The following is a 26,703-nucleotide window of genomic DNA, read 5'->3' on the forward strand; positions in this document are numbered from 1 at the left end:
AGTGACATTTATATATATCTATGAATTATATTAACTACTTCATCTACATTTGAATACAAAATTACTTAAAGTGGTGATAGAAAGCATTCTTTAGGAAGTGAGAGTGATTATTCCTTTTTAGTTTAGTTCAATTGAGTTTAATATTACAGAACCTGCTTTATTCTTATAATTGTAGATATGTTTTCTAAGGCTCAAATTTAAGATCAAACTGATATATCTAATCATATCATATTGTATGATTTTCTTAATTTGTACACAGTAATGAAATCAATTTAAAATAATCACAATAATAAAGAAAATTGGACATTTCTGAACTATTTCAGAGAATTTCTCATCCTCTTTGAAATACTTTAATAGTTTATCCTATACATGAGTTTTGAGCATTTGTGTTAAAAATACAACCATTAAAAAATATAAAAGAAAACCCAGATTTCTCAGAAACTATAGGCAATCATTATTACACATACACACATACATGACACAATCTATTTATATACCAGTATTTTTAAAAATTGAGTTCTATGTTTAATTAACTTGAAAATGAGCTATTTTTATGATTTTCTCTACAAAGAAGCTATTGGTTCAGCATAAATGTCAATTTAAATATTTACATTTTGAGTTGAAGAGAAATGGGTCAAATATAGTTGCCAGTCTTCAAAATATGTTCCCATAAAACATAATGCAGACAGTTCTCACTTTAAAATGTTTGGGGATCTTCAGTTGCAAGTCACAACAATAAGCTGTGGCTCACGTAGCTCAAGATTAACATCTTAGGTAAACATTTAATTTCCTTAACCTATATCATATGCCCACAACTAAAGGGCCCACTTCTTAGCCCATTGCTAAGGGAGGACAAAACATATACATATTTTTTAAATTTTTTAATGTTTATTTAGTTTTGAGAGAGAGACAGAGACAGCATGAGTGAGGCTGGGGGCTCAGGTTGGTTGGTGCAGAGAGAGAGGGAGACACAGAATCCAAAGCAGGCTCCAGGCTCTGAGCTGTTAGCATAGAGCCCGATGCGGGGCTTGAACTCGTGAACCGTGAGACCAAGACCTGAGCTGAAGTTGGATGCTCAATAGACTGAGCCACCCACGGTCCCCAAGAGGAGAAAACCTACTTTGTCCCATCAAGACTCCCCACAATGGCAGAGCAGATATTTCCCCCAAAGAGGAGAAAATGGACATTGGATGGAAAGCCCTCACAAATTCCCTCTAGGAATCAGCTTTGTTTCCCCAATCATTTTTTTTAATGTTTGTTTGTTTATTTATTTTAAGAGAGAGTGCAAGCAGGGAAGGCAGAGAAAGACAGAGAGTGAGAGACAGAGAGAGAGGAAATCCCAAGCAGGATTTGCACTGTCAGTGCAGAGCCTGACAATGGGGACTCTATCTCAGGAACCAGGAGATCCCAACCTCAGCTGAAGTCAAGAGCCAGTCATGTAACTCACTGAGCCATCCAGGCGCCTCTTCCCAGTCATTTTTAAGTCTAATATCTGCAATAGCTGATAACGCATTTTTTGAACTCGGAAAAGAACGTTAGCAGAGTTAGGTTCAGACTCCAGAAATAGTAATTTCCAGTAAAGCTGCTACATTTAATTTTTTTCTCTTACTGTGTAAATATGGACCACATAACACTCAGAAAGAACTCTCTTTCATCATCTATTAACTACATTTGAATACAAAATTATTTAAATTGATAGAAAGCATTCTTTTGGAAGTGAGAGTGAAGGGATCACTCCCTTTTAGTTTAGTCCAATTAAGTTTCCTGTTACAGAATTTGCTTCTGGAGATATAAGAACTTCCCTATTTGTGTCATTCAGTTCTGGTGGTGATCATATAACATTTTTAAAGTGACGTAAAGAGTGAAGAAAACATTATACACATATAAGTATATAACTTATACTTATGCACAACTAGGGAAAAGCCACCAAAAATACATTGCCCACCCCATTCCTCTTTAATTATTAACATATAGTTCTGAGAGCACGCAAAAGATATGATCCTGGTTTGAGTTTGGTGCGTGATCAGGAAACAAAGGGTTAAGTCTCATCCATCTTAAACACAAAAAAATTATAGACTTATATCAATAAGTATAGAATTATATTCAAGCAGCTTTATTATTTTTATTCTGAGAGTCAAACCGTTTCTGGGATACTCATTGGGATTGGAGAAGTCGGGCTTGACAAAGGCTATAGAAATGGGTAGAAGCATGTTTGCTCTATGATAGAGGAAATGAAACAGAGTAATAATAAATGGCATTTATTCAGCTTTCTGTACAACCTGAACCCTTTCCATACTTTATCTCTTTTAACCCTCAGAATACCCCACAGAAGTAGGAACTTTGTGTTTTACATGTGTGGAAATCAAAGTGATACCTAGTGAGTAATTTATCAAGTACATGAGAAATTAGTCTTCAGACCTTTGAGGATTAAGCTTTTATCCTCAAAGCAGAAAATACCTGCTCTTCTTTCTCTTAAATACTTCTCGTTCTGCCCAGGATAGGAAGTGAAAGAAAGGAAGAAAGCATTCTGTCTGTAGTGATGAGCTTTTAAATCTGTGCACAGGACCTGGAAAGCAGACATAAAACATAATTGGCAACAGTGTCTCTGTCCAGCTTACCAGCAACATCACTTTCTGACACTCCAATAAGTCATTACTAAATGACATAATTTTCTGAGTTGCCTGATGCCATTAACTGATCATCAACTGGCTGATGCCAGTTGCTGATGCAAATTAACAGCTGGTTGAAGAAAAGAGACGAAACTTCTAGTAACATGTCTTTTGATATCCCTGCTGCAAGTATTAGATGCTCACAACTTTCAGGTCCAGAAAGATGAAGCCCAAAAGGATCAATACCATTATTTTTGGAAATACAACTATAGGCCATAGTAGGGGTGAAGAAAGCTATGTGGATTCTATTGAACAACATCCTTTGTTATGCCGCTTAAGAAGCACTCGTTCTTACAATCAACCATGGACCATTTAGGAAGAAATTTGATTTACTTAAATTTTGGAAGAGTGAAAAGTATGGCACTATGCAAATGATGAATTTTATTTTTATATTTCATTAAGCTCCAATAATTCCAGATTTGGCTCATACGCTATGCCAAGTTACTTTTTGCTCATGTTTTGTGCATGAACTCATTTGTATTAACAATAGTACTGAAACTGATCGCTGCATTTCCATTAATTATCTCCTCCCCCCCCCCTTTTTGGAATTTTAGGAAGTGTTATGCTTAAAACATCTGGGAACTACTCTCACTATAAGCAAAAATAATTATGCCATTTGTTAGTTTAAAATTCTATAAAACTTATCATTGTGAAAGATTTATAAATCCAGATTATTGTTGATTGATTTTTATCAGTCACTTTTGAGAGAAAACTGTACTCTTCTGGATTAATTAAATTGAGAAAATTCTAATGGAAAAGTTTAGCCTATATCCTTAGACACTGCATTTTCCACTGAGAGAGATTATGCAAAAGAGCATTATAAACGCACTAAAATCTGACATTTGAAAGAATTTGTTATGGCCCATTATTTCCTCTAACAATGAAAACGTAGAGGCAGCAGACATGAATCAATCAATAAGTGTGCTTTTGCTACAAGAGCCATGGTTTTGGTTTATTCAGCATTGTAGTTCATACACTGGGAAAGAAACAATATAATTTTGAGTGATTTATAAAAAATATTTTCTGATTAAGTCATTTCATTGTTTCTGGTGTTTAACAAGTGTAATATACTTCTGGTGGTGTTTCAAAAGCATAAATGCATTTTCCCATCCGATGACTCTGTTTCTTCTGATATTTGGTATATCTAAATAAACACATTATTACTTTCAGGTGGGAAAGGTGGAAAAAAGAAGAAAAATAAAAACTCTTCTAAATCTCAGAAAAACAATGGATCGACCTGGGCCAATGTTCCTCTACCTCCTCCCCCAGTCCAGCCCCTTCCTGGTACAGAGCTAGAACACTACGCAGTGGAACAGCAAGAAAATGGGTAAAATTGTCTTCTATGCCAACAAAATGCCCAGGGCGATCCTCTTCTCTTTATTGTGCCTTTTTTTTTTGTCTTTATCCAGGATTTTCTTACTGTTTTCCCTGCCCCCTTCCCACCCTGTTCACTGCCCTCCCCCCAACCCCACTTCTGTTGTTTGCACCATCTCTGTATTTTAGCTGATAAATACAACACAGCACATATTGAGAACCTAGAATCCTTAGCTGTCAAGTGCCTTAGATTGTCTGCAATCATGATAATGCAGCCTCCATTTATAATATTGCTTGTTAGTTTGAAAGCAAGTGCCCACAGCTCTGTGAACTAAAGAGCCACTCCTGAGCAGGGCTGAAAGGGGAATTAAAATAACCTTCTTCATCATCTCTCACTGTTTTCTAATGACTCGGTGTCTGGCCATAGCAGAGCACCCACTGTTGAGCTCCATCACATGGGGTAATTGTAAGGACTTTAATCATCAGCTTTGATGGGAATTTAGGAGCTGCAGCGATGAAAGAAGTTCAAGCCAGTGCCCATTCTGTAACAAAACCTCTCTTAAGTTAGAAAATTTCCTTCAAGGGCCTGTAAATGTGACCGGTTTCCTTATTCTTTCCCAAATATGTCTCAAGAGTTAGTTTGCCTCTGTTAAAGTGTTAATTGAGTTTAAAGCAGAAAGACATCAATACTTTTTATTCTTTGATTTAAAAAAAAATAGCAAGTGAGGAGAAGCATACTCAGGCTTTTTAAAATTTTTTTTCCTATTTTAATCATTCTCACTGCTCTGTCTTCCTCACAAATTCCCAGATCACCACTGCTTTTGACTGTAACTGAAAAATGCAGAATAAAGGCAGCTTTTCTTTTTCCAAGTTTTTTTTTAATTTAGATGTATTTAGATATTAAGACACCTCAGTTTATTTGAATAATGGTTTTATTCCCTATCTTGTTTTATGCAAAGACCAGAGCACATAATTCTTTGCTCCTTTTCCTTTTCTTTTTATTTTTTAAAAGTTTATTTATTTTGAGACAGTGTGTGTCCACACGTGCATGAGAGAGAAAGAAAGAGAGAGCAGGGGGGAGGGGTAGAAAGCGAGGGAGAGAATCCCAAGCAGGCTCTGCACTTGTTAGCACAGAGTCCCAAACGGGGCTCAATCCCACAAATTGTGAGATCGTGACCTGAGCTGAAATCAACATTTGGATGCTTAAATGACTAAGACACCCAGTGCCTTCTTTTCCTTCTTTCTTTTTTTTTAACCTTTTTTTAAAGTTTGTTTATTCATTTTGAGAAAGAGAGCTAGAGAAAGAGCACGCAAGTTGGGAGTGGGGGGAGGCTAAAGAAAGAACAGGCTCCATGCTATCAGCACAGAGACCAACGTGGGGCTCAAACTCAGGAACCATGAGATCACGACCTAAACAAAACTCCAGAGTCAGACACTTAAATGATTGAGCCACCCAGGTGCCTTGTCCTTTTCTATTTAAATAAGTGCTATCTTAGATATCTCCAGATTAATTTTCTTTATTGGAACTTCTTATGTCATAGCATTTGCTTCCTTCAAATTACTTCATTTACCTTTTTTTTATTACCTAATACATATATACTATATATATATGTATATATACATTATACACACAGATGATAGGTAGATATGCATATGTTCACGCACACATACACACTTTTATTTTTGATATAAATTATTTTCTGAACGTCAAGCTATAAAATATTAAGTTATTCCTACCCAAATTATTTTAATAGGATATATGATACTAGGAAAGCTTTTTTTTCTAAAAGATGTCTAATATCCATTGGATACTTTAGCTAGGTAAAGAAATATGTATTTTGATTATATGTACTCAAAGTCTTTAGGGCTTATAGCTTGGTTTTGAAGAACCTTTGAGTTATTTGCCTTAAGTACCTAATATTTCCTGAAATAAAAATGATCACTCTTAACAAAAATAGTAAAGTCTAATCTATCAGTAAACTTACAGAAAAATTCAATTTTCTTATTCTCTGGAGTCAGTTTTTCAAAAGCTAATACTTCAAAGTTCTTATTTCAATGGTTGGTAATGACAACATATTTAAAATCAATATGACAAGAATAAATTAAAAATAGTAGACTTGTGATGTCTTTGTCTATTTCTTGATATATTCTTTATACTTTTTTTGTTTTCTAATATTGAAAAGGAAAGATTTTTAAAGACTTCTTAGATTTTATAATCTGCTATTCATGATATTAACATTTAATATTTTACAGATGAATTCTTCTATAGAATTGTTTATATGCCTAATTTTGAAATTCACACAGGTTTAAGGGTTCTTTTTAAGTGTTTTTATTTATTTTGAGAGAGAGAGAGAGAGAGAATCAGTGGTGGAAGGTCAGAGAGAAAGAAAGAATCCCAATCAGGCTGTGTGCTATCAGCAGAGATTGCACCAACTGTAAGATCATGACCTGAGTTGAGATCAAAGTCAGATGTTTAACTGACTAAACCACCCAGATGCCCCAAGGATTTCTTGAAATACAAACAACAAAAGTTTAAATGTCACCTCGTGGTTTTTAATAATTTTTTTAACCACCAAGAATTCTGCCACTGTACTTCTTATGAAGGTATATCATTTTTATTTTTGTTTTTTTTTTTAATATATCATAGTTGAGAACTTATTCAACACACATTTTTTTTCAAGTACATAACAAGTGTTAAGCCCAGTGCCAGGAAGAAAAGCAACAGAGATGAAAGAAATACACAGTTACCCAGGAAAGTCTGATCCCTGATCTAGGGAGTTCAGAGGAGTAGTAGGCAGATAACAGAAAACACACACACACACACACACACACACACACATACTCACACTCACACTATTTTGCATTATAAGCGCTAGATGAGCAATGTGTACAAAATAATAATTTGGATTAAGGAGAGGATAACCATGTATGCCAGGTAAGGTTGGAGCAATCTGATAGTTCAGTGTTGAGGCGAATCTTGAGTCATTTATTTACAAATAATAGTACCCAGAGTTTGTTGGTTGATGGATGCCAGCTATGAGCTTTCTGAAGCAAAAGAGACAAAGATAATGAGAAGTGGTCCCTAACCTAAAGTAGCCTAGGCTCCAGAATACACTGTTAACCAACGACTACAACAAAGTGTTACTAATGTCACTATTTGCTGTACAGATGGAGAGAAATTTCTGTAGCCAAAGGGAAAAAATAGAAATAAAAGATGAGAATGAAAATGAATAGTCCCATTAGTTTTCCTTTAGTATTTCTACTCTTCCTTCAAAGCCCCATCCTATTTAGTTAAGGTTACTTGCCTTTCTTTAAGTTTTTTATTCCTTAAGCTTGCTTCTCTATTGTAGTATTCATCACATTGCAGTCTAATTGCTTGTGTGTATCCTTCAACACCTGGTATGAGATTTGTTGAGTTTGAAATATTCAGAGTAGGAGATAATCAGAAAAGGTGTCTTAAGACCAATTGTGAATAGTTGTATGTCATCTTAAGGAGTCTGATCTTTGGATACAGGTGATGAATGGAAGGACACAAGGTTAGGGCAGTTAGATAACATTTGGGATATTGCAGCAGAATAGGCAATATCATGAAAATGATAAGGCAGTAATATAAGGCAATGGCAGTGGGATGGAGGGAAAGAGATAGATTTTGGAAACATACCTAGCCCAGAACAACCTTGATCTTGAAAAGATTGTCTCCTGTTTATTACAATGTTGAATATTGTTTCTAAAGCTTCGATTTTATCAAATTTCTTTCCAAGCCTTTCTTGGGCCATTTTCCCCCACAGAACTAAATATCAAAAGTTATCAAATTGTTGTCCAAATAGGAAAATATATAATTGTTAATTCAATATTATAACAAAAATGGTAAATGTTCTCTAATTGATATGCCCCTCTCAGCTTGATAAAAATGTATCACAATATATTCACCCTTAGCTATAAATGTAATGTATTTTAATGTAATCATATGATGCCAGGAAGAATTCAGTAGGGATTCAATAAAAATCTGATGCTTTCCTTTGTAGCTACAATTAGAGATTGGCAAGCTTTTGCGGGTGTTGAACTGTATTGTATTTTTATTAGTAATTCGGTATTTGTATCTGGCCTTTAACTACTTAGTTCACATGCAACATTGATTTGTTGTCATCTTTCTCATTATTTCCCAGGCAAGATAGATAATATGATGCCTCATACCTCACTGATAATAAGTAAAAACAAACAAACAAACAACAAAAGACAAACCAAACCAAGATCTTTTCTAGGAATGGTTGGCCCAAAAGACCTTTTGTTTGGCATCGGGAGCATTTTCACAGTCTTCTTTATGCTACTGCAGGAAAAAGTTGAAACTCCATCACTCAAATGAGAATATATATATAATATATAATATGTATATTATATATTATATATATATATATATAAATGTGAAGAAAATACTAAAACCAAAGCTACATTTGATAACCTTTATAGAATCATCTGTTACTTTCTTGCCCTTCAGAAACAGCCTGAAATCTAGCATTTGTTGCTTTGGAATGGATTAAGATATGGCTACCTCAGAGATGGTGAAAAACTCTCCCCACCATGTAATGTGCTCCATATCTCAAATTTCTTTCATCTCTTCTGCCACATCCTTCTCCCAATCTTTCTTTTATCCTCATCTCTCTATTTCTGCTTCTTGCTCAGACCTCTGCGGTGAATCCCATGGTCATTTTTGCCTATGTTCTGCATAGGCAGAGTTCTAGACTGCCTTGGTAGAAAAGACTCAGAGAAAGTGATGCTAAGCACCCATTCTAGTTAAGTGGAATGGCTGCTGGGAAATTTTTTAGTCATTTAATACATTATGCAATGTGTATAATTTTTGGTTAGTCTCTCTTTTGCCTGATGGTATTTGAATAACAAAATATGAGTTGAGTACAACTAATCACAATTTTTTCTATATAACCTTAACATATGATACATCTAACATTATTTCTTGTTTCTCTTATGCTGTCTATATAGTTTCATTCCATATGTATTTTCCCTTTAGATATTTGGAAGCAAGGATAGTTTGCTACTTATGAAGTAGGAAAATTTTAGAAAATAATTGAAAGATTGAATATTTAAACATGTTTTTTATTTATTCAAATGTAGGAAATCCCTTTCAATAAGCCAATGTAAGAAAAGGAAATACATGCTCTAATTTATGGAACAAAAAGTGTGATATTTTATGGAGTAAATTTAATTATAACTATAGATGAAGTATAATAACACATTCCATACTGAAAATGGGCAGGTGTTTCATTTTTGTCTTTTTTATTTTTTAGGATTCTTATATATTTTTTGTTTACTTTATAATATACCGTTTAAAGTCAAAAATTAAGTTACAAAAAGCAACCTAAACATTCTGTTTTTTTTTTAATTTTAAATTCTGATATAGTTAACATAATGTAATATTAGTTTCAGATGTACAACATACTGACTCAACAATTCCATTCAACACCCAGCACTCATCACAAGTGCACTCTATTTCACCTATTTCCCCACCCACCTCCCCTCTGGTAACCATCAGTTTGTTCTCTATAACTAAGAGTGTTTCTTGGTTTGTCTCTTTTTCTCTTTTTTACTTTGCTCATTTGTCTTGTTTCTTAAATTCCACATATGAGTGAAATCATATGGCATTTATCTTTCTCTCACTGACTTGCTTCACTTACCATTATACTCTGTACTTTCTCCATGTTGTTGCAAATCATGAGCATTCTTATTAATGAATCAATTTGTGTGTTTTCATTTCAAATCAATAAACAGGCTTATCATCCACAATTTTTAAAGTATTATGTCAGATGTGGCCAAACAGAAATAATTCAGTGTCATAACTTTAATGTAGCATAAATACACTTGAGGAAAAGACACTATTAACATGTGAAAGGTTAAATTCTAAAATAAATTAGACAATAGTTAAACAAACCAATGGCATAAATGGCATAACATAGTGTATAATCAATTTTCAAGTAAATGTGCAAAAATGTCAGTGCAAGTTCAGAAGAGTAATATATTAGTACTAGTTGGTCTTATCAGGGAAATCTTTATAAAAAATATGGGATATAACCTGTGGCTTGAAAGATTTGTAAGATTAAGGTAGGTGAAATTGGAGGATTCAGCTTATTAAAAATAAGTTGAATTCTTTAAACTAACAGACCAGAATGGAAAAGTATATTAAAAAAAATAATAATAATGAGGAGGAGGAGGAGCAGTAGAAGGAATAGGAGAAGAAGAAGGAGGAAGAAACAAACCAATTTATGTCAAGTAGGGGATTCTTGTTGAGAAACTGGAAAACCCATCTAAAAAGATAGATTGATATTTGTCCTTCTCTGCCTGACTTATTTCGCTCAGCATAACACCCTCAAGGTCCATCCATGTTGCTACACATGGCCAGATTTCATTCTTTCTCATTGCCATGTAGTATTNAAATAAATAAATTAAATAAAAAAAAAGATAGATTGAGATTTAGACATATTGAATGGACAGAACAGCATGAACAGAAATGAATATTTTATTCAAACAGTTCTGATGGTTTCATAGACTAGTTTGTAAAGTGGTGTGTGGGATCGATTAGTGGATTGGAAAAGCTGGAAATACCGAATCCAACTGGGACCACAGGTTGCAAACTTTATACACAAAAGAACCTTTCTTCTTCTTTTTTTTTTTTTCAAATGAAATCTAACCCTGATCTCGAACATATAAAACAGATCAAAACGGCATCATTTTGGAGCAATGTATGAATAGTCATATATATACCCAGAGTTTAGAAAAAAAAATATACAGTTGGCTGGTGTTGGGGAAATAGTATGAAATTAAGGTAGAAAGATGGGATGATCAGATGGAAAAGGGTGTTTTAGGCCCTGCTTTTGAATTTGAACTTTTTCTTATATTAGCAATAATCACTGAATAATTCAAAGCATAGGTGTGATGTGAATGAAGTTTTTAGAAATATAATCCCATTGTCCTTATGAAGATAGGGTAGAAGAGATGGAGATGACATCCCAAGAGACTAGGAAAGCAAGCTAAGTTCACATGAGCTCGTTCACATCAGAAGGATTCTGATCTGTGATTCTGGAAGTAGAGGTGAAGTATAGGAGAAAGATTCAGTAGAAGTGGAATTTATAGGACAATTACATTCAATAATATTGCTAATCCTATTCTAAAGTCTCCTTTTTAAAGCAAACTAGGATTTTTTTGATTTATGAAAATTATAGTATATAGAGAAGGTGCAAATAGAAATTCCACTGATGTTGTGTCACAATGAAAACTGTTTGGGGTTAATTTTCTATATTCCCTTACCAGAGTCCCTAAAGAATATGGTTTTTTAGAAGTTGTTATTTTTCTTTTTAATATTTATTTTTTTTTCAGGCTAGCTTTCAAACTTCTGTTTTATAGATTTTAGATGCCAAGATACAGACAAGGATAAGTTTTTACTGAGAAAGTTAGAGAATCAGGAGCATCAAAGAGCCATTGAATATATTTTGTAGCACCGAGTCTTCATGACTGGCATGTAATATGGACTGAAAGGTTGAAATAGATCTAGAATAAAAGTAAAATTCTCCGACACTGCTTTGATGATCAATATTGGAGTACGCAGAGAAGAACAGGAGAAAAAAGTAGTTAAATCTACAAGCACTAAAGCACTAAATTAATTCATTAATTGTCTTTAATTAGCAATTTGGTTTTCCACGTGAGTAACTTTGTTAGGAAGTTATTGCCTTTTGTAACTGTGGGGTAACAATTAGCTAATAAGATCTTCTAACAATAGATTGCGATATTGAGATAGCAGTAGTAATTATGTTTAGAAATTAAGATAACAGCCAGGTGATTTACTATGGTCCTACCAACACATTGAAATCAGGACAAAATAAGCCGAGAGAACGTTTTAGTTACTGTTGTTCCCATGGTGGTTGTTATTTATTAACAGTATAATTTGTGTGTGTGTGTGTGTGTGTGTGTGTGCGCGCGCGCGCACGTATGGATGGCTGGCTGTGTCAATAGGTTTTATATTTTCTCATTTAATTTCAGTTATGACAGTGATAGCTGGTGTCCGCCATTACCAGTGCAAACATACTTACACCAGGGTATGGAAGATGAACTGGAAGAAGATGATGATCGTGTCCCGACACCTCCGGTCCGAGGCGTGGCTTCTTCTCCTGCTATTTCCTTTGGACAGCAGTCGACCGCAACCCTTACTCCATCCCCACGGGAAGAGATGCAGCCCATGCTGCAGGCTCACCTGGACGAGTTGACCAGAGCCTATCAGTTTGATATAGCAAAGCAAACATGGTAAATACCCTCGTTAGGTCAGGGACACAGGCCTTCAACACAGGGATACAGGAGGTGTTCTTTTACAAGAAACTCATAAGGAGTTCTCATATAACTATACAGCTGAGGTTAGAAATGCTTTTGTGCAGCTCCTCTATCATCTGGGTAACAAAATTGACCAAGGAAATGTTAAATAACTGGATCAAAGTCATATAACTGGTTAAGGAGTGACCCGGAGCAGGAATCCAGATCCGCTGAATTTCATGCTAACATGCTTTTGGCTATACCAGAATCTTTTCCGATTTACAGTTTAGCTTCAATTAGCATATCCTTGAACTCACTTCCAATGCCATAATAAAAGGCTCCTTTTAGATTCTTCAAAGTGCCTGTGATTAATTCTGTATGTGGTCGTGAATATGTAAATGTAAGTTTCTGCAAATCACATATGGTCACTTATTAAAAGATCTTTGGGCTGAATAAAATGAGACAGGAAGGAAAAACAGCAATATTAGTAACAGCAAGTGCATTAAAACTGAGACTAACCAAATTCCTTTTTTCTAATCAACCCATAACCTTTTCTTAGGTATTGATGGCAACCTACTTAGGTATCCTGTGTAAGCAAGGAAAAAAAAATACAAGTGGGACCAGCTCTCACAATTTTGTGCAATCATTCTTTTCCCTGTGCTCTCTCTTCTCTCAAATAGTAACATAGAAGTCTGATTCTTGAAAATGAAACCTCAGTGATATACCTCTGATTATCTTCTGTTGATTTCCATGATGTGCTTGAAGTTACATTTTTATGAAATAGTATTTGGGGGTTTTCTTGACAGCTTTTTAGTTACTGGAATAGTTGATAATGAGACAAAGCTCACTCTCAGTGTTAATGAACTATTTATTTTAAAAGTATGGCAAAATGTATAAAAAGATACTAAAACCAAGAATACTGTTTAAAGCTTATTATGAACATAGGATCTTTTCTTAGAACCAGAGGTTTTTAAGCATTGTTTTCTCAATCGTCAGATACTTTTTCAAAGGTCATAGAAGATCTACTGATAAGCAGTATTGTTTGGCATCAGGCTACTTCATAAAACAGCACTACATTGAAGCCAACATCCTTAAGAGCCAGAGGATTTCCTTCAGGTTAACTAATGCGGCCGTGTGCTTTAATAATTTAAGACACAGATTATAGCTCAGGTGTTCCCAGATTCACCTGTATTTTGGAATCACCTGGATAACCTTAAAATAGATTGATACGTAGGCCCCACCCTAAGAATTTCCAGATTGCCTGGTCTGGGATTTGACTGAGGGCAGTTGAGGTTGGGACCAGAAGCACTGTTGCTACTTACAGGCTGTATGACAATGAGCAACTTGCTTAACATTTCCGTGCTTTGGTCCCCAATTTGTAAAATGATGATGATAATACCAATTAGCTCACGTGCAATGTGAGAGCATAGTCTCTAAGACCACCCTCGGTTTCGGTTTCAGGAATTCACTAGAAAGAACCATAGAGCTCACTAAATGCCATTATACTGAAAGTTATGGTTTATTCTATTGAAAAGATACAGCTTAAAATCAGCCAAGAGAAAGGATGCACGGGACAGAGTCTGGTCACATTCCAAAGGCAGAACTCCAGTTGTCTTCTCCCAAAGGAGCTGTGGGACTTTCCCAGCAACAATTTGCGACAATATACGTGTATTGCCAACCAAGGAAATTCACGTGAACTGTGAGCTTCATGGTCCTTCTTGCAGCTTTGTCACATAGACATGGTTGGCTATCTGCATGGCTGACCTCAGTCTCTAGCTCCTCCAGAAGGCACACTGATACCATGTGACTAAAAGCCCCTACCATAAATCACATTTTTGGGCTTGCTGGAGAAGCCTAAGATTACCAAAGACACTTACATCAGATAGGACATTCTAGAACTTAGAGATTACCTTCCTGGAGCACATGACAAAAGCCTAACTTCTCTTTGGCCGATGTCAAATTCTTTATTACACATCAGTAATGTGTAATGCCTGGCTCAGTCAGCAGAGCATGTGACTCTTGTTCTCGAGGCTATGAGTTCAAGCCCCACGTTGGATGTAGGGATTACTTAGAAAAAACATCTTAAAAAAAAAGAATTAAATGAGTTTGCTCATATACAAGACAGAGTACAGTATCTAGCTTTAATGTAGCTTCTATCATTCAGAAGGGCTTGGGTTTTCACTTCAATTATTCACTGCTGTCTTTCCACTCTTAAGAGCACTACCCTTAGTGAGTGTGGTACAGATATCTGTTCAATGAGTGAACAAACTATTTCTTCTTCACCTGCTCCAAGTGCCCATACGGCAAACCCTGTTTCTCTCTCTGAGTATGTTTCTGTTCAGTCCAGCAATCCTCCAGAGTGTCATTGCTGACTCCCTATGTAAAAGTTATGAGCCTCTATGTGCTCACACAGGATCTCACCCTTCAGGAATTAGGATACCCTCCTCATCTGAGCTGTACATCAACATCACAGGAGGAACACTTAAAAAATAATAGTTCCTAGGCTCCACCTCCAGGGACTCTGTTCATATTGACCGATGTAGTACATAGCACAGTGTTTGTCACTAGAAGATATTTTAAATGTTTTGTATCCTCTTCCTATTTTACTTTATCTCCTAATTCTGCCAAACTCAAGAAATACGTTTTTTACCCTAATGTATATTTGTTCCATTCATTGTGTCACCAATGATGTGAGACTAGAATGTCAGTTTGTTTGGTCTCTTCCCTTGCTCATGACTTGACTCACTCCATCCTTGATTCACAAACAGAATTTGAAGCAACATTTACAGGATATCATCATCAACACTCAGAATTTTCTGTACTTGTAGTTAAGAAACTTCCTGATTTTTACATAAATGAGCTATAATGAATGTTAGATAATGACTCGGGACCTCAGATACCTGACCCATTAAGTTAAAGACATGGGCTTGATGATATTGAAGTAGCTTCTGTAACTAACATCTTAGGGTTTCTTTAACATTGAAAAATCTAGAATGTTGTTAACATTGAAGTTGTTTGCTAATTCAAGAATGCATTTGGGAGAGGAATGTTAAATAAATTCTGGAAGAATGAAATAATTGCCCCCAAAAATGCAAGTATTAAAAATAACTTTGTATCTCTAATTCAAAACTCTTCTAGTAAAAATTCTTAACACTTTTACATCTGCCTTAAATAGCCAAGGTCTTTTAAATACTTTGTATCAAGACAAAAAAGAAAGAAAAGATTCACTGGGTTAAGATATATGGTATATTCATTCCCTAATGACAGTAACAAATAACAACAAATACATACATTATATATATATATACATGTATATATATACATATATATATAAAATTTGTCAGTGTGTGTGTATATGTATATATGTAATGGCATTTTATAATTTAGAATATTTTTTGTCTTAGTATTTATTTTTGAGAGAGACAGAGTGCAAGCAGGGGAGGGGCAGAGAAAGAGGGAGACACAGAATCTGAAACAGGCTCTAGGCTCCGAGCTTTCAACATAGAACCCAATGTGGGGCTCAAACTTCCAAACCATAAGATCATGACCTGAGCCAAAGTCAGAAGCTTAAGTGACTGAGCCACCCAGGTGCCCCTAGAAGAACTTCATAAATAGTCACAAAGTGAATCAAGTGAACCCAGTGCCCAGCTCTACATATTGTTAACCATGCCATTTGAAACAAGTCACTTAAGTTTGAACTTCACTTGAGCAAATTCTAAGACAGAGCTGATAATATAAATTCTGTCTATTTCACAAAGTTGAGATTAAAGTTACACATGCATTGCAAAAGGTGTGTTTATAGCACACCTAATATTCTAAACACAGAAAATGCTGAGATGAAATGTTTTATGTATTTTAGGTGTTTTAGACCTTGGTAGGTAAAAAAGAGGCATAAATAAGTAGCCTGAACACAAAGTAGTGTTTGCTACTTTAAACTGGGTTAAAGTGGAAACAGCCAGCAGCCTGATTCCTTGGGGTTCCTGCAGGAAGAAAGCCTTCTAGGCCAGGCAGTGTGTTCATGGTTGGGAGAAGGGTAATTGGTATTAACTCTTCATGTGAAATCTTTTCTTTGTAAGGACCAGAAGGTCATATGCACTCCATTGGTTGAGTATAACTTCCACCCTAAACTGAAAACAAAATTATTACATTCTTATTGTACNTTATTTGTACAAATATTCCTATGCTCCTTCGGATGATTTATTTACACAAAAATACTGTGTCTCTATTTCTTCTCTGTATATTACCGCATAAATACCAATAGAAGAGTATAATAGTCTATATGGTTGTTGTTTTGACTAGTTATGTATACATAGCCCATTGTCTCTGCTGAAATGTAAGAAATCACCATAAGCCTCAAAATTAGTTAACAGAAAGCAAGAAGACAAAAATAGTCACCATAATATGCTTTTTAATTCTAATTATGATTTTGTGGGTTGTTAATGAATTCCCTTTTCCCCCCCCCCCCGCCCCCCATCCCATTTGAATTCTAGGCACATTCAAAGCAATAATCAACCTCCACAGCCCCCAGTTCCACCATTAGGTTACATGTCCGGAGCCTTGATTTCTGATTTGGAAACAGATGTTCCAGATGATGATGCTGATGATGAGGAAGAAGCTTTAGAAATCCCGAGGCCCCTGAGGGCACTAGAGCAGACACCCGGATCCAGTATGGACAATCTAGACAGCTCTGTGACAGGTAACGGGACGGATTTAAGAGGAATAACTGACCTATTTATTACATTCAAATGCATCAAAAATCAAACACTTTCTTATGTAAGATTTATTCCACTCCAGCTATTTCTATAACATTTTAAATATGTTAATATTAAACACAAAATTCAAAAAGGATTTGGAAATACTTTTGCTTTGCTGCAAAAATGATAAGAAAATTCATGAATTTTAAAAAGCTTTAAAGACATGAAAGAAAACTCAATTATATCCAGGGCTTTCATGAAAAGTTCACTCTACTGGGGAACCAAGTCTATTACATAAAAAACCTTGACTTTTAAAAATGATATATTTAGTATATCAGGAGCAACATACAAAGTGAATGCAATCTCAAAACACTTCTTGATATTTCACTCTGTAAAATCATTCACTGATGAAAATAAGCAAGTCTTCAGAATGGGCCTCTCTAAGGTTGCACAAGCTATTATTTTTAGAGTGGAGAAAATGTATAGTGAGATAAGCCATACATTTACGCATTTCATATCGTTGGATTCAGTAATTGCTCCTCTCTCAAGTAATATAGTTATTTTTGCTGTTTACTCCTCTGCTGTCCTCTGGTTTTGCTCACTGAGTGAAATATTGCAGTCCCTACTCTCCTAAGATGATCCTATTTCCAATGATTTAAGTTTATCCAATTTTGTTGAAAAAACTTGAATCCTAATGTGTACGCAATGAATCTGAAGAAATGTAAACATTTAGTCTTTCTGTTCTAGTAGGTATCCATTCTTTGACACACATACATAAATGCCTCTCATGTGACTGTAAAGACACAACTACCCCAAATGTAGATCTTGCCTTTGCACACCATTGGGTCTTCTCAGAAAATCACCCATGTCTCTACTTACATTGATAGTATTATCTTCATCCTAGGAAACGTTTACCACAGTCCCATTTAATTCATTTGTATCCTCCCAACTTGTAATGATTTTTCCCTGTGTGTTAGACTTGAGCCAACAGGGATGGAAACTTGTTTAGGGCAGTGATGGAGAAGGATGAAGACCAATGTGTTTCCTCTCTATGCCTTCCTGAATAATACAATGTACGATGCATGAGCCCACTTTTTTTGTTTCGCTTTTTACCTGGGGGCTGTCTGCTTGCCAGGCTAATTAAGATTTAAGGACTCCAGATATACTGCCAAGGTTTCAAATCCAGATCCAACTGAAGGTGGCAAAGCAAAAGTTTAAGTCTTTAAATGCAGAGACCTGACTTATTAGTGCACTATTATGTTAAGCCCTTTTGCCTGAATTTCTAGCCTAATCTCCTTCAGGGTAAAATTCTGCATATTTTTGCATATCTCACTAATGATACTGAACTCTCCTCCTTTAGGAATGCAGTAAGAATTGCAATAATAACACACAAAAAAGGGCAGCTATAGCCTATGTAGTTTGTTAAATATAATGTCAAAGAGGATAAATATATCTATAAGTCAGGAGAGTGTCATTTCACACTTTTACGTGCTCACCTGTTAGTAACATGTTAGGCTGTTTAATGTGAACATGGTTAAATCCAATCTGCCTTTCTCCTTGTAGCTAGTATACTGTTCATTCCAAATGAAGCTTTTATTGCTAAGAAAACAGTCTGTTTTCCTACTTGAATTCACTGCTTAATTACTGCAGTATATAAAAACCTCAGGGTGTTTAGGTATGTATTACATGATGAATTTACCCTATGAATAATAATACATCTTCTTAGTGACAGAAGTTGTAGTCTACAGGATGTAGCCAGAAGAAACATTTTCCTTTCCTTTCCTTTCCTTTCCTTCTTTCTTTCTTTCTCTTTCTTCTTCTCCTCTTCTTCTTCTTCTTTTGGCTCTTCAGTAACTTTGTGGGGAAGGTATGATCAAAGATTTAATTTGTTTTCTGTTTTCTAGTATATAAGTGTAATGTAAGTAAATATAAATTAAAATAAATATATATTTTCGTAAAAAGTGTGTGTGTAGGAAGTGTGAATGAGTGTGTATAGATGTGTGTGTGAAAGAATATTGATAGGGTTTGTGATTATACCTGTGTGTGTGATTGTATATAGGGCTCTGTGTGTGTGTGTGTAGGTGTATATGAGTATAAATAGGATTGTAAGTGTATTTGAGTGTGTAAGTGTGTGTGTGCACATGTTAGTGTACATGAGGATGACCCTAAGGTGAATATATGTATGGACCAAATGTTATAGAAATCAACATGCTGATGAATATAGTTCTAAAGTGTTTATGTTTTCTTAGGACCCTTAAACCTAGTTTAATGGCCTTAATTGAGGTGGGTAATAAAACAGACACTGTTGCCATTGGCTTTTTATGTTTTTAAGATGGGAAGTGCCCACAGAAAGGTTTCGGATTGTACTGTAATTTACTCAGGGTTCTAAATTCGTGTGTAGGGTGAGGAATTCAGTCATTACTTTCACCTAAATTCTTTGGTAGAGATTTTCATTTTCATGAAACTAATAACTATTTTTATTCAATGTAAAAAACAGTTATATTCCATTCCCTGAAACTCCAAAACCAACCAGAATGATAATCCAATGATAACACAGAGATGGGGTAATAAGCCAGGGTGTACAATTCAAGATTTTACTTGTATATATAACACGCCAACACTTAACTACATTAAGGAATAGATACAGAGCCCATCTGTAAAAGAAATAATTCTATTAATTCCACATATTTTCAAAACAACTAAGTAATTTGTGATACACATCTTTTTTCATTTTAATTTTTTTTTAATGTTTTTATTTATTTCTAGGAGAGAGAGAGAGACAGCGTGAGCAGGGGAGGGTCAGAGAGAGAGGGAGTCACAGACTGAAACAGGCTCCAGGCTCTGAGCTGGCAGTCAGCACAGAGCCTGACGTGGGGCTCGAACCCACGAACCGCGAGATCATGACCTAAGCGAAAGTCGGATGCTTAACCGACTAAGCCACCCAGGCGCCCCGTGATACACATCTTACATTTTGAAACAATGATCCATGAATGGAAAAGCAAGAAGAGAGGAACATATCAGTAGTTGCCTATCCCATAACCTCAGTGTCTTAGTCTGGTTAGGCTGGCCTAACAAAATGCCATGGACTGGGGGGCTTAAACAACAAACATTAATTTCTCACAGTTCTGGAGGCTGGGAAGTCCAAGATCAAGGTGCCAGGAGATTTGGCTCCTGGTGAATTTCTCCTCCTGGCTGACAGCCAACTATCTCCATGCAAATTCTCACAAGGCAGAGAGAGAGACAGCAAGCTCTCCGGTCTCTGTTTAAAAGGTTTCTAATCCTGTCATGATGAACCCACCATCACGAGTTCATCTAAACCTACTTACCTCCTAATGGGCCCACTTTCAAATGCTATAACTTTAGTGGTTAGGGCTTTTAACACATGGATTTTAAGGAGAAATATACATTCAGTTTCCAAAACTCAGTAACGTGGAAAATGTATTTGAAAGTAAATAAATATTATTTATTTATTCCCACAACAGACATTTATCAAATGTCTCTTTCTTCCAACCTGCTGACTAGGAATTTATGTATAATAATAATAATAACAACAATCGTAATAATAATGTCATCAACAACAAGAATACTAGCTTGCACATATGTAGCCCTGATCAGTGCAAGGCACTCTTCCAAGCAGTGACCTGGTTTTTTTTTGTTGTGACTCCATGAGCTAAAATGTTTCCTACATTTGTAAATGATTGTAAGAAACATGAAACAAACAAACAAAAGATACGGCAAAGACTCAAATATTTGGTATCTGGCATTTTATAGAAAAGTTCACTAATTCCTGTCCTAAAGTTCTAATCACTTACCTGTCACAACCCTATTTTAGTTCTTTTTTTATAGATAAGGAAATTGGGTCACAGAGGGGCTTAACATCTTTTAACATTATACCCACCTGATAATTGGCAGAAGAATTTGCAAAATAAATATCTTACTTTTATGATCCTTGCTCTGGATATGACCAACTGTTTTTTTTTAATCTCTGAATTTAATGTATTTAAAAGGAAAATGATCTCTTGGAAAATGATCTCTTGGTCTATTGTTTAACATATGGATCTCTATTTCTGTCTTTCTCTGTCTCTCTCATCCTTTCTGTGTGCATGTGTATATGTGTGCACACATTTGAATAAATATATATTTATACAAATATGACATATAATTATACCTCTGGAAACATTAGTCCTTCCACCCCCCATGCACTTAATCAAGAGTAAAAAGTATTAATTTTTAGCTGTAACTTCTATTACTTATTTTCTTATGTTTAGTTCTATATTCAGTTATGGTGACTCACGCTAATAAGAATCAACTGCATCAGCACTTTTTGTGGGGAATCTAAATAATTTATACCATAATTTAAATCTCTTTGGTAGTAATAAGGTCTAAAACTATCTTGATTAAAGCACATCATGCTCCCATTTGGGCTAGAAAGTAAACATATAGAACTGTTTAGGAATATGCTTGCCATATTTCTTCCTAAATGCCAAATCCACCATTTCTGGGCAACAGTGTAGGGAGAGGAGTTAATACCTTTTTCTATGTCTTCCATGATGAGAGTCAAGGGTAAGTGTTTCCTGCATTTAATGACTCCACCACAGGAAAAAAGAAACAGAAGGCAATGTGAGAGAGGACAGAAGGAAAATGTCCTGAACACGGAGCCAAGATTCTAACTGCTTCACTGATCACAAAAAGTACAACCGAGAGTAAGAGCCATGAAGTGAAACGAATAAAAGTTTCCTTAACTGCTGGACCCCACATAAATACCACAGCTGAAAGGAAATCGTGGCTCTATATTTTTTGTATTTTATGTCTTTGGAGGTTTTTACTGGAACTCCCAAGCCAGATCATTTTGAACAGAGTAGAACCTGGCAGCCTCACCACCTTACTCGACCACACAGCTTTTAGAGAATTGGTCTCTTAAAAGTGTGACCTGATGCCTTATTTTTGTTGCAAAAACTTAAGGAAAATATTATAGTATTAGGAGAATTTCGGAGATAATGCTAAAAATAATGAAATCATTATCTTACACTACTTGAACAGCTGTGATGTATTTAAAAAGAAATTAAAAACTTACTTCAGAGTTTAACAGATAAAAGGGGAATATCATGTATTCATCTGAGTGGAGCAAGTTAACAGGTGTCATACGTCCCAAGGAAGACATTTTTTAATTGCTTACTTTGCTTTCCACGTATATTACACATTCTTTCTCTCTGAGGAATGCAAGTGGAAGTGTTGCATATTCAATATGTTTCAGTGAGGAAAGAATTTCTAAATATTAGACATGTTTTTCTACATTTAAGCCGGGGTCAATATTTGGATGGATTTGTTCAAAGACACTTATAGCTGAAGATTTTATTTAACAGATAGTTAGACTGATTGTATTTAATAGGAAGAGTTCCTGGATTGAATATTGGCTGAAAAAATCAGGGACAGCCAGTTTTTGTATCTCATAAAAATGGTAATGCAACAATTAGCAAGGTCATATTATAAAGCACAGACTTTACTCTAGCTTAATGGATCTAAGGATAAGCATTTATCAGCAAGGAAGGATTTAGCATAAAACGACATGTAAATGAATTGATGACTGATCATAAATTAATTTTAGTGCTGAAGATGTAATAGAGACACAGCAAGATGCCACTTTATCATGGTATTTTACTGCTCAGTAACATTTGAGCAACAACTTAATGTCCTATATGCAGTTCTTCTTTAATAGCTTGAATAAATTTGAGATATTTTGGCCTTTCAGCAACTTTAAGCCTGAGAAATTTCGGAAGATTGAAAATGTAAACACAAATAAATTTGGCCATGTGACATAAATTCATTTTTCATTAAATGTTTAAATATGTATTGATTATGTTTGGGGCCATAACATGTCAAACTGGATGGATTGTGTATAATTTGTAAAGAATCTCTACCTGAACTCTTTCATTTCATGCATTTCATGTTCATTTTAATTTTTTAAAATTTATTTATTTACATTCAAGTTAGTTACAGGAGTGGACCCAGTGATTCATCACTTAAGCACAACACCCAGTGCTCATCCCAACAAGTGCCCTCCTTAATGCCCATCACCCATTTAGCCCATCCTCCACCCACCTCCCCTCCAGCAACCCTCCTCATTTTGTTCTCTGTACTCTAGAACTTTTATTTTTATATTTATCTTTATGAAAGAAAACTAGTTCTCCCCAAACTTGCTAACTTTCTAATTCATGAATCAGTGTTTTTCTTTTCTTCCTATCATTGTCTTCTTTTTTTTTTTTGTAATGGTTACATATATGTTCAGATCATTCCTGATGCTTAAATCTAAAGAAGGAGCAAGAATGATACCCACAGATAAGTGAAATCAGTTATTGATAAAAAAAAATAATAACAATTTTATAGGGTGCCTGGGTGGCTCAGTTAGTTGGGCATCTGTCTCTTGATTTTGGCTCAGGTCATGAACTTAGGGTCATGGGATCGAGCCCCACATTGGGCTCCATGCTGAGCATGGAGGGAGCTCTATCTCCCTCTGTTCTTCTTCCCCATTCATGCTCTCTCTCTCTCTAAATAAATAAAATGAAAAAAATATTTAAAAAAACAATTTTACAACATGGAGGAAATTTAATATATGTTGTATTTTTTTTATTCATGATGTATTCTCAATTTTTTTGAAAATATTCCCCACAAACACACCCATTCCATATATCATACCTAACTAGAGAGGAGGGACTATCAAAGATAAAATCAAAGGGACAAGAAAAAAGAGAATTAATCGCCTTTTTTGGATTTGTTTACTTATTGCCCTCCATTTTGAAGGTGAACTCAACTATACTAACCTAAGGACACTTGCCTCTCTTTAGCTTGGGGTGATGAGGATTCCTATGGTCCACCGTGGCCAAATCTATGTGGCACATGTCACTTCAACTCTGAAATCATCTGTCTAATTTCTTAGCTGTTACATAGAGTAGTAAAGAAAACAGAGGTAATGTTGTTTCTATATTGGCCAAAACCTACTGGAAGCCATGTCTTCCATGCTACTCTCCTTTCCTAAGGATAGAGAAAAGGAGGCATCAAAGAAAACTTCACAAACAACTGAGATTTCTTAGGGTATGGAAAGATGTATTAACAATCGAGATAAACTCAGAGCAAAGACAAAAAGGTAGGAAGTAGTTGATACCAGTTTAAGAACTGGCAAACTTGTACTTTGCAATCCTTGTATGAAGGACTTACTGTCACAGGAGATGAACAGAGTGTTTTTGAAAAAGTCAAGCTAACTCTGTTATGAGATGTCCCTGAGTGGCATTTGTTAGTAGCACTGCTCTAATATAGGAGTTTTCCTACATTTTCAGATTCAGAGTCTACGTGTCAAAATGCCAAATCCTCAATCTGGAACCACACATGAAGCCAAAAAAAAAAAAAAAAAGAAAGAAAGAAAAGATTCAGTTATTTAAAAAATGGACTATGTACATTAAGATAGATGGTTGAGTGTGGATAGGGAATTCAGGGGAAAAACAAAAGTTAATTGCCACTTAATATAACATTATTATCTTACTTTGAGGAAGATATTGATGAATGTCTATATTCAAGTGTATCAAATCATAGCCAAGACATGTATAATAACAGTCTTTTTAATTTTCCCTTTTGGGTAATAACTCACATCTTTTCCTGTTGTCCACGTTACCAACAAAAGTTGACTGACATTATATTCCATATTTACTATATTTCCTAGAAGTTCTTTTGAGTACATTTTTTCCATAAGTAACATAAATTCATTGCTGGGAAATAGCACAAGGGATAGAATCACATAGAAATTATGCTGAGTAATGAGAATGTTGGAAGACATTTAATTCAGTATGCCTAATGTTTGTTGAATTTCTACTGGCAAAACACCTATAGCAAAAATATGAAAATGAGTAAGAGAATAGTCCCTAATTTCTTGAGTTCCACTGTCTAGAAGAAGAAATATCTGTAGACAACAAACTGTAGTTTATAGAGACCTGATATGCTACTGTGTGCATACTGTTTGAAAACCACAGGAAGCAGAGAAATTGATTCTTCCTAAGACAGAGTTCCAGGTGAAGTGTAATCAAGATGATAGAAGAAATATTGATTTGGACTTTGAAGTCTGACATTGGTCCGTAGAATGAGTGACAATCCAGAGGTGTGTTAAGGAATGGGAGGTAAGGCTAGGTAGGTCAGGCAGTGGGGGTCCATAGGCTATTAAGAGGGTCTGGGGCTGGAAAGGGAGACCGGACTAGGTATTGAAGGATCTCAAATGCTTAACTTGTCAGTTGGGTCTGGCATCGGCAAACTAGGTCAGGTTTTGAATGGAGGAACCAAATCATGTGATAGATGAAAAAGATACTTCAGATGACCATGAGGAAGATAAAAGGGACCAGAAGGAAATCAGGAGGAGCTTAGGAATGAAATTGGAGAAGTAGGAAAGGAGATGTTGTTTGAAGTGTGAGTTTCAGATAGCTGGCACAGATTTATTTGCAGATGTTCAGCAGACATTTAGAAATACAGAAAACAGTATGTAGCAGGGACTAAGACTGAGCTTTCATGTATTTCAAAACTATCCTCAGTTCTAGGGTTTCATATTCTCTGGTGATCATGGACTGAATCATTTTGATTTTTTTTTTTTTTCTTATCTATGGTAGCATTATACTGCAGAGTCCATGACGTCATTTCTCCCTTCGTTTTGGCCTCTTGGTCCTTGACTTGTGATTATTAACTCAGAAATGGATCTCTCAGAGGAGGCTCGGTTGCTGGCGTTATCTGTGCTTACTTGCAGTGGCCTGTGTCAGGGAAATTTGTTTGGAAAGTAAGAAGTGCATCCTTGTGCTTTTGGCAAATAGAATCCAAACTCTATCTCTCTCTGCTACACTTAACACCCTTTTAACTTCTCAGATTCTTCTAACCCCTTTGGTTTCTGTTTTCTCTCTCTTGCAAGTGCATGAACCTGTGTTACTGTATCCTGGGACCTCGACTACAAGTACAAATACTTCATCACAGCAATACTCCTAACTATACCGTTGTCTCTTAAACATTGGAGAAAAGGGGGAGGGGATGGAAATCCACGGCACTTCGCTTTAATCTCTTTTATGTGAATAGGTGATTGGTTTATTTAGAAAGCTAAAATTAACTTCTTAAATACTTCTTTAAGCTCTCTTTTTAAAAAAATGTAGGCTGAGCCATACTTGGCATTTTGCGGCGTCATAAAGTAATGGTATACAACTGAAATAAATATTGTAATATTCATTGTATTAAGTAATAGATTACAGTTTCAGTGTGACTTGGCCTAGGAAAAAATATAAAATTGTAAATAACTTGCCAAAAATGAAGAATAAAAGCTATTTCTCTGTATGTTCATATTTTGCAGCTTTTGACACATCAAAGTGCGATTCTTTTCCTCTATTGCCATTTTGTATTTTGCAGAAAAATCCATAATAATGCCAATTTTATTCTTCATAATGGTTAATTTTCTAAGACAATGATTAGTAGCAAAGAGAAACTGGAATTTTTAAAATAATTAAAATACCAAGAAAGCATTCTGAGCTTGGACATTAATAGAAATTTTTCTTTTGTTCTAAGTCTATTTGCTCTGATGTCATTTATACAATTTTTTGGTTAATAATGTTTGTTGTGATATTTCATGATTATTCTAAATTTGTATTTCAAATCCTTGAAATAATTCTACAACTTCCACAGTATACAAGTGTATAGTTAGTGGAAAT

The 26,703-nt window shown here is 35.3% G+C and overlaps 1 protein-coding gene across 1 annotated transcript in view; it reads left to right on the forward strand.

Moving 5' to 3' along the window:
- ROBO2 (roundabout guidance receptor 2) overlaps positions 1-26,703 on the forward strand; it is a 608,353-nt gene that overhangs the window by 563,232 nt on the left and 18,418 nt on the right. Inside the window, exons 22-24 of the mRNA XM_077765658.1 lie at positions 3,840-3,996; positions 12,027-12,287; positions 16,781-16,986. Of these exons, the coding sequence (XP_077621784.1) occupies positions 3,840-3,996; positions 12,027-12,287; positions 16,781-16,986 (624 nt within the window). The remainder of the gene's footprint in view (positions 1-3,839; positions 3,997-12,026; positions 12,288-16,780; positions 16,987-26,703) is intronic.

The sequence above is a fragment of the Crocuta crocuta genome, unplaced genomic scaffold, assembly GCF_008692635.1.
Source record: "Crocuta crocuta isolate KB4526 unplaced genomic scaffold, BGI_CrCroc_1.0 scaffold174, whole genome shotgun sequence".
NCBI lineage: Eukaryota > Metazoa > Chordata > Mammalia > Carnivora > Hyaenidae > Crocuta > Crocuta crocuta.